This window comes from Pipistrellus hanaki, assembly GCF_964339955.1.
Source record: "Pipistrellus hanaki genome assembly, chromosome: 15".
Classification (NCBI taxonomy): Eukaryota; Metazoa; Chordata; class Mammalia; order Chiroptera; family Vespertilionidae; genus Pipistrellus; species Pipistrellus hanaki.
In genome coordinates this window covers 14,655,881-14,670,620 of record NC_140517.1, presented here as the reverse complement: position 1 = coordinate 14,670,620, position 14,740 = coordinate 14,655,881, and the positions used below count along the sequence as shown (strand labels likewise).

Below are 14,740 nucleotides of genomic sequence, written 5' to 3'. Positions count from 1 at the left end.
TAGCAAAGAAAGATGTAGGAAATGAATACTGTCCTGCTAGTGATGAAAGTGTACACTGGCTCTGCCCACCTGTGCAATTTAGGAATATTCTATTAAAATTTAAAAATACATACACATTTTAACTCAAAAATTCTACTTGTAGGAATCACTTCCTCCTCCTTCCACTTGAGGTCAGTCACTCTTCTGACTTTTATAATAATTTCCTTGCTTTCTTTAAATTTTTACCATTTATGTAAATGTCTTATATTATAGTTATAGCATGTTAAACTAATGTAACAAAAAGAATATAATGGCTTAAATACAACAAAAATTTAATTCTCTGTTGGGGGAGAATTATGTGTTGTCAGAGGTCAATATTGTTAAGAATCTGAGGCTGATGGTGGCTTCAATATTGCTGTGATGATTGCATTCTAACCCACAGAGGAAGATAAGAGCACGGAGAAGCATGTATGGATAGCTTTACAAACCAGATATAGAAGTGGCACACAACAATTTCTCCCATACCAGTGAAGAAAACTGAACCACATGTGCATACCCAACTGCAAAAAAGGCTGGGAAATGAGGTGTAAGTGGGAAGCCATGTGCCCGACCACAATTCTATTGCTATGGAAGAAGGAAAGAACAGATTTTGATGGACAGATAGAACTGCCACATATCTCTAAGCCATATGGCTAAGTTATGCCTGTTTTTGAACTTTAAATGAATGGAAACGTGATTCTTTTGCATCTGGCTTCTTTTGTTTGTGTTTATGTTCTTTGAAAAGAAACTGTCTTAAACATTGTGTGCACAGAATATGATACAGAAAGAAAAACTCAAGCTGGGAGTTATGCTACCTCACACCTTCCCTTCTAGACTGCATTTCCTCATACACAAGAAAGGAGTTAATACATGTGTTCTCCATGACTGATCATTCTACCCACTCATCTTTAGTAAATTATGTTATCTTCAACTTTTTATATCATGAATTTGCACTGAGCCAGTCATTCCAATTACTTTTCCCCCAGCATTCCCTCTTCAGCGAGACTGATAACTAGCTTTTATATAATGGCTGCTTGGAGTACCAGATCCCTTTTATATGTGGGAACCACAGAAACATTAACTAGTTTGAACTTAGGCCCTCCTGACCTTGGCCTTGTTAACACTATATTCTAACAAAATTAATTCACCAAAGACTACACGTGAAATACTTAAAGCTGATTACTAAGCTATTTGCTTCAAAGAAAATACTTCAAAAATAACTTTCTGTTAACAGTAAGTTGTCTCTGGATTCAAAAGCTTCTTGAAGAAGCAAGGTGACAGGGAAGCATAACTTTTTGTGATGGTTTTAAGGTATGTCCAAAATTGGTACTCCTCTCCTCAAATGGTGAGTTCTGATTCCCTTCTCTACAGTATGGGCTATATTTGTACTCACTTCCAATATACAGAAAGTGGTAAAATAATACAGCTCATGAGGGCAGATCATAAAAATCACGGAGGCCTGTGTGTGTGTGTCTCATCACTGGCGGAAGCTAGCTACCATGTCATAAAGACACTTAGGCAGACCTATAAAGACAGGTTCAAAGATCTCTTGAAAAGCCAGAGACCTTCTCCAGGTAAGGAACTGGAGACCTTCTACCAACAGCCATATGAGTGAACCTTGTTTGATTTGAATCTTCTATCTCAGTGATCAGCAAACTCATTAGCCACAGAGCCAAATATCAACAGTACAATGATTGAAATTTCTTTTGAGAGCCAAGTTTTTTTTTTCTAACACCACTTCTACAAAACAGACTCACCAAGACCGTGGTATTTTGTGGAAGAGCCACACTCAAGGGGCCAAAGAGCCACATGTGGCTCGTGAGCCACAGTTTGCCGACCACGGTTCTAGTCCAACTTAAGCCTTCAGGTTAACATCACTTCAACCAACAGTGACTACAATATCATGGGACCCACGTCAAAAGCATCCAGCTAAATCTCTCCTGATTTCTGACCCACAGAAACTACTAAATATTTATTATCATTTTAAGTCACTAAATTTTGAGGCAATCTGCTACATAGCCAATTACACTTTACCTATAGATATATGTTTACCTTTTGTAAATACATATATTGCCTTTTAAAAAATAATGTTTTTAAAAACCTCTTGCCCAAAAATAATTTACTCATTCAAATTATATTAAAGCATGATTTCATCAAGATTCTGACAAAGGTAAAAAATAATTCTATTAAGTCAGCAAAACACTTTTTGTTTAAAAGAGCAAAAATAAAAAGAAATTTTTTTTATTATATTTTATTGATTTTTTACAGAGATGAAGGGAGAGAGAGTTAAAAATATCGATGAGAGAGAAACATCAATCCTGCATACTCCCCACTGGGTATGTGCCCACAATCAAGGTACACAGCCTTGACCAGACTCCAACCTGGAACCCTTGAGTCCACAGGCTGACACTCTATCCACTGAGCCAAAATGGTCAGGGGAAGAAAAGATATTTTTGGCTAAGTCTTCTAAGTCTTCCATTAACCACCACTCCTTGTTTATGTCGTTTAACTACATTAGTTCATTGGCTTAAAAACAGAGTTTAATGAAATTCTTTTTCAAAGCTGAAGACAGACAGAGGCATAAATGATCCACGGAAAAGCAGTCAGCATATTCACAAAGCCACTGGTAAGTTCTTACCACCATAAAACCGAAGCATGCAGCCGAGGTCGGGATTGGCGGCCTCCTCCTGTATGCGCACAGGGTCGTCATAGCCCAGCCTGGACAAGTAATCATAAACAATCTGAAGAGGCCGTTCGGTGGGTTCCAGTCTCCTGCTTGCACAATTCAAAAGAAAAAATAGTTAGTAACTAATAAAAATGCTTCATGTCATTCTTCAAATCTTTTACTATGCTTTAGATGTTCAATTCTTTATCAAGATTTTCTTTAATATCATGTGATAAAACTAATCTAAGGAAGTGGTGCTGGAAGGTTTGGGTCCCAGGATCCCTCTGTGGTCTCTGAGGACCCCAAAGAGCTTTTGTTTACATGGGGATTGATATCTACTGAATTAGAAACTAAAATTAAGAATTTCCAAACTTTTGTTTATTCGTTTCCTGATTTTTTTGTTTGTTTATTCATTTTTAAGCAACAATAAACCAATGATGTTAACATAAATAATACTCTTTGAAAAATATATTTTCTAAAATAAGTCAACTTTGAAGAAAAGAACAGCACTGTTTCACACTTTTGTAAAATGCTAGTTAAATAGAAAACAGCTAGATTCTCAGATCGGCTTCTAAATTCAATTTACTGTTGTAACATGCTATTTACCCTCTAGAAAACTCTTCTATACACGCATGAGAGACTGAAAGTAAAAAAGAAAATCAATGTCTTAATATTATTATGAAATAGTTTTGTCCTCACAGACCTCTTCCAAGAGTATCAGGGACCTCTACAAGGTCCATTAAGAACCTCTGGTCCAAACTTAAAGGCGGCAAAATTACCTATACTATTATAATAAAAGCCTATGTGGTCCTCACACCCATCATCATCACAAGATGGCCACCACAAGATGGCCGCACGCACAGCAGAGGCAAGGCCTGGGGGCTGCTCCACACAGTAAGGCCTGGGGGTCCCGCGGTTCTATGCAGCGCAAAGGCCAGTCCCGATGTCTCTGCCACCTCTCATGGAGGAGGCGGGTCCCAGTGGAGGAGGTGGGTTGTGGCAGGGGATGCAGTTGGGGGTGATCAGGCCAGCAGGGGAGGGCAGTTAGGGGCTATCGGGCCAGCAAGGGAGCGATTAGGGGAGATTAGACTGGCAGGCAAAAGCAGTTAGGAACAATCAAGCAGGCAGGCAGGTGAGCGGTTAGGAGCCAGTGGTCCTGGATTGTGAGAGGGATGTCCCAGATTGGAGAGGGTGCAGGCTGGGCTGAGGGACACCGCCGCCCCCATGCATGAATTTCATGTACCAGGTCTTTAGTGAGAAATAAAAGGTTATACTTGGTCGTATATGGAAACATCCTAATTCTAATGTTCAAATGATCAAATCTCCTTTCCTAAAAAGGCTCTGTAGATTGATGTATTATAGAACTAAACACCTGAAACCTAGAGTTTTATTAACCAATGTCACCCAATAAATTCAATAAAAAATAAAATTTTAATAAAGTCTCTGATTTTGAAACCTCTCTGTATTATAAAATTCACCTAAAGAAAGTATTTTCCCTGGTAGGAGAAAAAAAAAATCAAGAGGATCTCCACATCTGCTCTTATTAATTTAGCATAAATGAGTAAACAAGAGCTATTTCAAGAACTGCAAAAACAAGTAAAATGAGGGACTAATTCCATTTACTTATTAAACTCATCTGCTTAAAAAAGTAGAGAGTAAGGGGGAGGGAAATGCTGTAAGATGCTTACAGATCAATTTTGTGTTTCAAAGTTCGAAAAGTTTAACAAGCTGGTAATTAGCTTTTTGTTAAAACTCTCACATATCAAGGGAAAATTATAATACAGTATTGTTTAAAAAGTGTAGGAGAGAGTAATGTTGGCAATGAAAGGATCGCAACACTCAGCATCTGAAATACTTCTAACTGGCTTTAAAGAAAGACAGTAAGACTACTGAAATCGTTTTAGTTTGCTTCTAAGGTTTCTAGTAGTTACTATGTCCTTGTGAGAGGCAAAAGTTTATATCAATGACCTTAACAAAACAGTGCAGCATTCTGGACATAAAGTTCAGATTAAAAATCGATCCCTGGCCACCAATAAAGGTAAAATCTGCAAATGTTAAGATCAGCATTATAAATAATAAGACAAACAGTAACAATAAGGACACTTCATTGAATGTCTACTCCATGCCTGATGCTAGGCTAGAAGCATTTTACATTTTACAAGGCCATGCTTATTTTGCAAAAAAGAAAAATGGGGCTCAGAGAGTCACATAATTAGTACATAATGGTTATCAAGGTTTCCACCTGTATTGGTTTCATTACAAAACCTACCTTCTTTTAGGTAAACCACATTATTTTACATAGTTAAAATAATTTACACAGAAGAGAATGCAAAGCACTTCATATGTTAACTTATACCTAAAAGCTTGTTTTAAATTACTTTATTCCATTAAGTCTAATACACTATCATTTGAAAAATACGCTATTTTTGTCCTGGCTAGTATGGTTCAGTTGGTTGGAGTATCGTCCCGTATACCAAAAGGTTTTGGGTTCGATTTCCAGTCAGGGTACATACCTACGTCACAGGTTCAATCCTCAATTGGGGCATATAGGAAAGGCAACCAATTGATGTACTCTCTTACATTGATGTTTTATATTTTTCTCTCTCTAAAATCAATAAGCATATCCTCAGGTGAGGATTATATACATGCTATTTTTTATGTAGCACTATTGTGCAATAAAGAACCTTAGTGTTTGTCCTTAGTAACTGGGAGGGAGATTCTAAATCCTTGGAATTTCCTGAGTAATGCGAGTGTTTTATTCATGAGCCCCTGGCATCAACCCTGAGTTTATACTAAGAGATATGATGACTCAGGATAGGGGCTGGTCACCAGAAAGACCAACCACATGATGAGAGGATTTGGCTGGAACTAGGAGCCAGCCTACCTTGGGGGAGGAGTGAAGGCTGGAAGTTGTGTTCCAAGCACATGGTCATTCAAGTCTACCCAATAAAAACTGTATCCAAGTTCCATGGAGCTTCCTGGTAATGAACGCATTAACATCCTGGGATGGTGACATGGGAGTTGGGAAGTAAGTTCTACCTTCAGGACCCTTATGTGTCTCCTCATTTGGCTGGATAAGTCCTGATTTGTATCCTTTATACTAAAACTGTAATTGTAAGTGTATGCTTACAATTCAAAGTCATTCTAGTGAGTTACTGAACCTGAAGGGACCAAGGCAACCTCCTAACTTGTATCCAGTAGGTTAGAAATGTGGCCGGCATGTGGAATAAGGGTAATCTTTTTCGGGACTTCGCCCTTTAACTTGTGAAGTCTTTGCAAACTCTGGTGGTTAGTGTCAGAATTGTATTGTAGTAAACTAGATGGTACTGCAATACCACTAAGAAGAAAGAAAAAAAAAACCACTGCCAATTAAATTATGACCCACCAACAACTCTAAAACATAAGCTGATTTCAAAAGTATTAAAATAAAAAAAGAATTGCCAAAACCGGTTTGGCTCAGTGGATAGAGCGTCGGCCTGTGGACTGAAAGGTCCCAGGTTCAATTCTGGTCCAGGGCATGTACGTTGGTTACAGGCACATCCCCAGTAGGGGGTGTGCAAGAGGCAGCTGGTCGATGTTTCTCTCTCATCGACATTTCTAGCTCTCTATCCCTCTCTCTTCTTCTCTGTAAAAAATCAATAAAAATATATTTAAAAAAATAAATAAAGAGTGGAAGGGGGCAATGGGATGAGAGAAAGAGAGAGAGACAGAGAGAGAGAAACATCAATGTCAGGGAGACACAACCATTCTTTACTTCCAACACATACCCTGACCAGGGCAAGGGATCGAATCTGCAACTGAGGTATGTGCTCTTGACTGGGAATCGAACCCAAGACCCTCCGATACCCTGGTCGATGCTCTAACCACTGACCAATGCTGGCTAGAACCAAGAGACATTATTTTAAAGTTTTAAAACAGTATAGAAATATGAAGCACCAAACAAAAATAATCTTTTTCCTTCTTCAGTGATAATCCATTCAGTGTGTGTGTGTGTGTGTGTGTGTGTGTGTGTGTGTGTGTGTGTGTGTGTTTTAAATCCTCACCAGAGGATATTTTCCCATTGATTTTTAGAAAGAGTGGAAGAGTGAGGGAAAGAGAGAGAGAAATATCAATGTGAGAGAAACACATCCATTGGTGGCCTCCTGCATGCCAGGGTCTTGGCCAGGAGAAGCCTGCAACCAAGGTACATGCCCTTGATCAAAATTGAACCCAGGACCTTTTGGTCCGCCATCAGATGCTCTATCCACGGAGCCAAACCAGCTGGGCAGTATATATTCTTGATATAGTAGGCATAAGCAGATTAAGGAGGATAGGCCAGGTACTGAAGGTCACCAGGAAGGAAAGCCCCAAATGCCAAGTAACTGGGAAAACAAGTATTGTTGATGGGACCTCTCCCCCAGGTGACCTTTCCTCCCTAGCAAATTGCTGGTCATGCAGTTTAAACCTCTCACCTTTCAGATCACTGGTCAGGCATCTGGGACTCTCCCTTAACCTTTCCTCCCCAGCATGTTGCTCATCATTTGGTAGAACAAGGGGCCGGAGAATAGTCTCATATGATTCCCATACAAGCCCTTATACCACCTCTCCCTTAAGCCCTCAGGACAATGAGGCTCTGACCTGCAACCAAGCCTTGGGGCTGTTTGTGGTAGGCAGCTAGACAGACAAGAGCAGAGTAAGGAAGATGGGCCAGGTACGGAAAGCCCTGAGTGCCTAGCAACTGGCAAAACTGGGAAAACAAGCCCTAGCCAATTCGGCTCAGTGGATAGTCAGCTAGTAGACTGAAGGGTCAGCGCATGTGCCCAGGTTGCGGGCTCGAACCCCAGTAGCAGGTGTGTAGAAGAGCCAATCAATGATTATCTTTCATCATTAGTGTTTCTCTCTCTCTCTCTCTCCCCCCCCCCCTTCCTCTCTGAAATCAATAAAATTAAAAATTAAAAAACTGGGAAACCAAGAACTGCCCCCCAGGGTGACCTTCCCTTCCGTATTCTGTAGCATATCCCGGGTCATACAGTTAGGACCTCCCCTGACCTTTCCTCCCCTGGCATGTTGCTAGTTTTGCCGGTGAGCCCCCTTAGAGGGAGAACAGCCCCCAAGCATTAAGCCCCCAGGACTTATTAGGTTCTGACCCACATCAAACACATGTAGGCCTCAGTTGTGTCTTAGCTCCAGACCCAGAAAAGCAGCAAAATCAGACACGCAATGCCATGACTGACATCACGACATATACATATATATATATATATATATATATATATATATATATATATATACACACACACATACACACACACATACACACACACACACACACACACACACACACACATACACTTAGAGGCCCGATGCATGAAATCGATCATGGGTGCAGTTCTTAGGCCTGGCTAGCAATCGAAGCGCGAGCTTCTTGTGTGGAAGGGCAGGTCCCAGCGGACCTCTGGGCCCTGGGCAGCACCTGGGCCCCTGTGCACCCCACTCTGCCTGAGTCACAGCACCTGAGTCCCCACACACAGGTGCGGTGAGCACAGTCGGACGCCATGGGCCCTGCCCAGCGGTGCTGCATGGAAGCTGGGCAGGCGGCGTGCTCTCTCCCAGCCGGCCTCACAGACCAGCTCCCTGAAGTTCTGGCTACTGTGGCCCAGCTCACCCAAAAGGCTGCATGGGTGTGGGTGTGGGTGTGGGACAGGCTCCGAGCGAGCCCTGGCATCCCAGGGGGAGGGTAGCAGGGGGAGTGACAGCAAGCTTGGCGGACACCCTGCATTCTCACTGCACTTCCCTGCCCGCCACCCCTGCCCCTGGGTAGCCAGCAAGAGGTCGCAGCCCCCTGCCCGGGCACCATGTCACCAACACCCCCCTATGCTCTATGCTGCCCCCTGGTGGTCAGTGCACATCATACTGGATGGTCGAACTCCCGGTTGACTGCCGAGAGGACAATTTGATAGTAGGCTTTTATTGGTGGGGGGGAGAGAATGTCCCTCAGCCCAGCCTGCATGCACCCTCTTGCAGTCTGATACTACTCGCTTCTTACCGCCCGCCTTCTTGCTGCTCCTTACCATTCGGCCCACTGCTCCTTAGTGCTGCTATGGAAGCAGGAGAGGCTCCTGCCGCCACCACTGCACTCTCCAGCCATGAGTCCAGCTTCTGGTTGAGCAGCACTCCCCCCGTAAGAGCGCACTGACCACGAGGGGGCTGCTCTAACATTGAGCATCTGCCCCCTGGTGGTCAGTGCACATCATAGCGACTGGTCGTTCTGGTCGCTCCACTATAATGGTTGCTTAGGCTTTTATTATATAGATAGTAAACAAAATTTTAGTGACTTGTAAGAGGTCATCCAGAAAGTCACTGATATAAAAGGAAATAGAACTCAGGACCCCAAATTCCTAGGGCAGTGGTCGGCAAACTCATTAGTCAAAATAGCCAAATATCAACAGTACAACGATTGAAATTTCTTTTGAGAGCCAAATTTTTTAAACTTAAACTATATAGGTAGGTACATTGTTATTGACTTAATTAGGGTACTCCTAAGCTGGCCTTTGCTAAAAACTCAAGGGGCCAAAGAGCCGCACGTGGCTCATGAGCTACGGTTTGCCAACCACTGTCCTAGGGCATTATTTTCTGACACACATATTATTGTTTCTTAGCTCATCCTAAAAGGTAGTCTATCAAACATAGGAATCGTAGTCATTTTGATGACTAAGAATTAAAGCAAATACATCATCATGAGCCAAAGGGCACTCCATTTTATCACATATGATCTTATTACAACTTTCCAGGCAGAAGGCAATGATTACACTAAGCTCCACTAGTGAGTCATTTATCACTTAAGCAGTTCAATAAAAAAGACTGACCAACTATTACCATGTAAAAAGCAATGGACTGCGAAACAAGACACTGTGTTCCCACCACAGCACTAGCACCAGGCAGCTGCGGGAATGTGCTTACAGCCTGCCTCTCCGGGACTCTGTTTCCATCTATAAAACGAAGGGACCGGTCTCAGTGATAACCCCTTGGGAAAATCAGTGGCCTTCTGGGCAAGGCAAGTCTTCGTTGTGTGAGACAGTCCCACGCATTGAGGACATGAAGGCTTTCTGGCCCTTAACCCCCGAATGCTGGTAACTCTCCCCAGTAGTTGTGACAATAAAAAAAAAAACCTACCCCCATATATATTTCAAAATTTTAGAAAGAGTAGAGGGTGGAAGGGCTATTAGGTTAGGGTAGATTTCCTTTCCCTAAAACATGATGTTTCTCAGGGCTTTCCAAGTGCTAAAATTCCATAAATTAGTAACCTTCAATTCTACTTAGATGACAAGTCCATGACTGGAAAAAAGAGTACCAAAAAAAAGGAAGTCATGGTTGATTTAGAAAATACATGATGCAATTTTAGTCCCAGTAATCTCATTTCTGGGACCAACCCCATGAAAATCAACAATGTAAAGATTTATGGGCAAAGGTTTAGTTATCGCAACACTAGGTCTAAGAGTTGAATAATTTGAAACAACCCAAATAGGTAACATTTATGGAGCACTTATTTGATGCCAGACATCATTCTAAGAACTTTACTTCCTTGCTCCTCTAAGTGTAGCACATCACTTAAGAGCCTAATACAAAATTCCAGGCCCTACCCCAGACCTACTGAATCAGAATCTGTATTTTAGCAAGCTCCCCAGGTGACACTGGAGTTTAAGAAACACTACTTGATAAGCATTAATTCATTTAATCTTCATAACATGTACAACTCTATAATGTAAACATTATCATTCTTCCTTTTACAGATTAGTAAACTAAGGCACAGAGCATTATGTAACTTGCATAGTAACTGTCAGAGCCAGGATCTAAACCCACACACTCTCATTCCAAAATCCAAGCTCTAAACCATTATTGCATATTATTTCTCAATTTTAAAACAGTATCTCCATAAAATGGAATACTCTGTATCAATTAAAACTGCTTGGCCAGAAATCACATTTGGTTAGATCACTGTTCCGAAATGCCAAGGTTGTGGGTTCTAACTTCTGTCAAGGCACATATAAGAATCAACAAATGAAAGCATAAATAAGAAGAACAAAAAAAATCAATGTTTCTCTCTGTCTCTTTCCCTTCCTCTCTAAATCAATAAATTTAAGTTTTAAAAACAAAACAAAAAACTGGTATCTAAGGAATTTTTAATGATACAAGTAAATTAATTGAAGTAGGCAGTAAATATAATTGAATATACGGTATGACCCTAAATATGTAATTAAAATTTTTTTTAAATATTTCAAAGAGGAAGGGGAAGAGAGAAACATCAATGATGATAGAGAATCATTGATTGGCTGCCTCCGGCACCTCCTTCTCCTCCACCCCCTGCCCCCACCAGGGATCAAGCCTACAACCTGGAATCAAACCGTGACCTCCTGGTTTTATAGATCAATGTCAATCACTGAACTACACTGGCCGGGCCGAAATATGTAATTTTTTTTATATATTTTATTGATTTTTAACAGAGAGAAAGGGAGAGGGACAGAGAGCTAGAAACATCGATGAGAGAGAAACATCAACCAGCTGCCTCTTGCACACCCCCTACCAGGGATGTGCCAGCAACCAAGGTACATGCCCTTAACCGGAATCGAAGCTGGGACCTTTCAGTCCGCAGACGGACGCTCTACCACTAAGCCAAACCGGCTTCAGCCGAAATATGTAATTTTTAAAAGTTATACACAACCTCACTTTGAAAAAAATATGGGGGGGAAAATGTTACCATGTGTAGACAATATATGGGATCTAGTGTCAGAATGCCAGAGTTCAAATTCCAGCTCTACCGATAATATATAGCTCAGTGATCTTAGGTGAGATGTGTAACCTTTTAAACCTCATTTTCCTCAGCTATAAAATGTGAATTATATTTACCTCACCAGATTGTTGTAAAGATTAAATGACATTATCTACAATCATTGATCATTAAAAATTATTTATTTATATTTTTTATTTTTTCTAAAATTTCTACAATGAATACATATTATACTTCATTAAGCAGCAAAAAAAAAAAAAAAAGTCCATTAAGAAGAAAGTACCTTTTCCTCCAATTAAATAATATAAGACTGAACTCAAGCAATTAACCATTGAATAAGGCAGTTAAAAATGATCTTTAAATAAGTATGATTAAATAGTGAAACTGAGTAAGGGACACCGTGCCAGCTTCTCCCCGGGAGGGCCTTTACTCAGAACAAAGTCCACCATCTATCTTGAATGATTTAGGCCATTCCAACTTCCTGTAGTGCCTCTCTAACCTTGAACAGGTTGCCAGACCTCTCACAAAGCCTCAATTTTCCTCACTTGAAAGGAATGATATATTACTTCCCTGGGAGTTGTGAGGATTTAACGATAAAATGTGTAAAGTAAACACACTGATAACAAAAGAAGCACTTAATGTTAGCTAAAACCTATCATCATCATCATCATCATCATCATCATCACCACTTTGGCTGAATGAGACATCTTGAGCTCCTACTCCAGCAATGAAAATACATTCATTTTTCCAAACCACAGTTCAATAGTGTTTTCATTATTTTCTTTTTTCTTTTTTTTTTTTTAAATATATTTTATTGATTTTTAACAGAGAGAAAGGGAGAGAGATAGAGAGCTAGAAACATCGATGAGAGAGAAACATCGACCAGCTGCCTTTTGCACACCCCCTACTGGGGATGTGCCAGCAACCAAGGTACATGCCCTTGACCGGAATCGAACCTGGGACCTTTCAGTCCGCAGACCGACGCTCTACCACTGAGCCAAACCGGCTTCGGCTGTTTTCATTATTTTCCAATCAATTATATCTTCAAAGAGCTACTTCATTATAAAACTGTCAAGGCCATAAGGCTAAAAAGAGGCAAGTTTGTCTCCACTGTAAGTAGTTTAGATTCACGAAAGTAAATTATATCACATTTGGATTCTTTTATTTTCTAATTTTCTTTTTTATTTTCTTTATTGATTAAGGTATTACATATGTGTCCTTATCCTTCATTGTCCCCCACTCTCGCTGCCCTCCCTCCCCCCTGATGTCTGTATCCATTGGTTATGCTTGTATGCATGCATACAAGTCCTTTGGTTGATCTCTCCTCCTTACCCCCACTCTCCCCTGCCTTCCCTCTGAGGTTTATAATGAACAACATAAACTGATGAACAAAAACAGATCCAGAGACAGAGAAGCATCGATCAGACCGTCACATCTGAATTCTTAATTAACTAGTAAGCCAATTCAGGTAGGGTTTCCTCTACATAGTTAATATCTTTGGTGCATATACGCTAGTATACACATGAGTAAGTCTTATGTTTAAATATATCAACTCCATCAACCACTACCAGCAATATGTAGGTCAAGGCTTTCCACCTGATAAAATTAGATCAGAATCAGATCAGAATCAGATTTAGAAAAGCCTAAGGATCACCCTGTCTGATCCTTTCATTTTAGGAATGGAATTAGGAAATGTAGTTAACCGGTGAACAAGGAAAACATTCAAATGCTAATCTTCTTCAGGAATTAGTCCTAAAAGGGACACATACTAAACCTCAGTTTAAACTTTTAAAACTGACACCAATTTTTAGTTCAGTTAAAGGTGTTACTATTACTACCACATTTAAAGTGTAAGTGGAAGCTTTCTTTCTCACTTTCAAGCTGAATCCACAGTTTTTAATTATTTCAAGGTATTTGTTTATTACAGAGAAGGGGGAGGAGAAAATCATGGGTCAGGCTGACGGGCCAGTAAGCCAGGTCAAGTGGAACAGGGAAACTGAGACAGACAGCTGAACAAACTGGCAGAGCAATTTACAGCAGATACAGACGGTCATCTCCCTGGAAATAACATCTAGGACTCAGCTATATCTCAGCTCCAAATCCAGAGAAGCAGCAAAACCAGATGGATTGCACTAGGACAAGCTGCAATGATAATGATGCCCTGCCCTAACACTGGCCCATCAGTGGAGACCACCACCCTGGAGGAGCACACCTAGAATGTTCTACTGAACCCCCCCCCCCTCCTGGGGCTTCCCCTAAGATCCCCACCTGCAAGAGACCAAGCCTCAAGACAGAGGACCCCAAGTGCTGTCTCTCTCTTTCCCCTCTCCCCTCTTCTCCCCTCTCTTCTTCCCCCACAGGCACGGACCTCCTAAACTCTGAGGAGCCCACAGACGTGCCATCTGGGGAGTGGTGGGCAGGGGCAGCTCCTGGCAGGCTAGTCCCCTGAACCTGTCCCCAAGGCCCCCTTTTCGCCAACTTCCGGGAGAGCCGAGGCAGCCCAGCCTAAGGTCTCCAGTTTCTTCTGCTACGTGAAGCCCTTTCTTGTTTTACTGTCCCCGGCGTTAGTGAATGTTCCCTCATAGTCACCAGGACTTGTATTGTGAAATTTTTCCTGCATGAAGTCAAGAATCCACATACTACCGGCTGGCCCTAGGCAGACCCACCAATGGCCAGTTCCCCTTCCCGTTAACAAGATACAAAGAGCTATTTGACATCTAACTCAAAGAATAGTAATTTGTGTTTAAAAAAAAAAAAAAAAAGAATCAAAGAGCGTACATGCACAGTATTATACTATTATGAGAATACTTTTCTTCTTCATATAAACATTTTTAAAGAAAACATAAATGGCCCAGTCAGTGTGGCTCAATGGTTGAGCATCAACCTATGAACCAGGAAGTTACGGTTTGATTGCTGGTGAGGACAGATGCTCTGGTGGTAGGCTAGATCCCCAGTGTAGGGCATGCAGCAGGCAGCCAATCAATGATTCTCTTTCATTATTGATGTTTCTATCTCTCTCTCTCTCTCACTCCCTTCCTCTCTGAAATCAACAAAAATATATTTTTTTAAAAACACATAAATGGCCAATGAACCTATGAAAATATGCTCAACTTCACTCATTAAAATAAATAAAAATTAAAGCAACGAAATTACCATCAAATTTGCAAGAATTTAAGTCATTATGGTTGAAAAAAGATTTGTCCTTGGAATGTTGCCTTTAATGATTCTCTAATTTAAACACTGACAATCATTCCTAGTCACATCACGTAACCGTTCATACATGAGTATGTGTC

The 14,740-nt window shown here is 41.0% G+C and overlaps 1 protein-coding gene across 1 annotated transcript in view; it reads right to left on the bottom strand.

Moving 5' to 3' along the window:
- PHLPP2 (PH domain and leucine rich repeat protein phosphatase 2) overlaps window positions 1-14,740 on the bottom strand; it is a 60,987-nt gene that overhangs the window by 34,600 nt on the left and 11,647 nt on the right. The window contains exon 3 of the mRNA XM_084905384.1: window positions 2,657-2,790. Within this exon, the coding sequence (XP_084761510.1) occupies window positions 2,657-2,790 (134 nt within the window). The remainder of the gene's footprint in view (window positions 1-2,656; window positions 2,791-14,740) is intronic.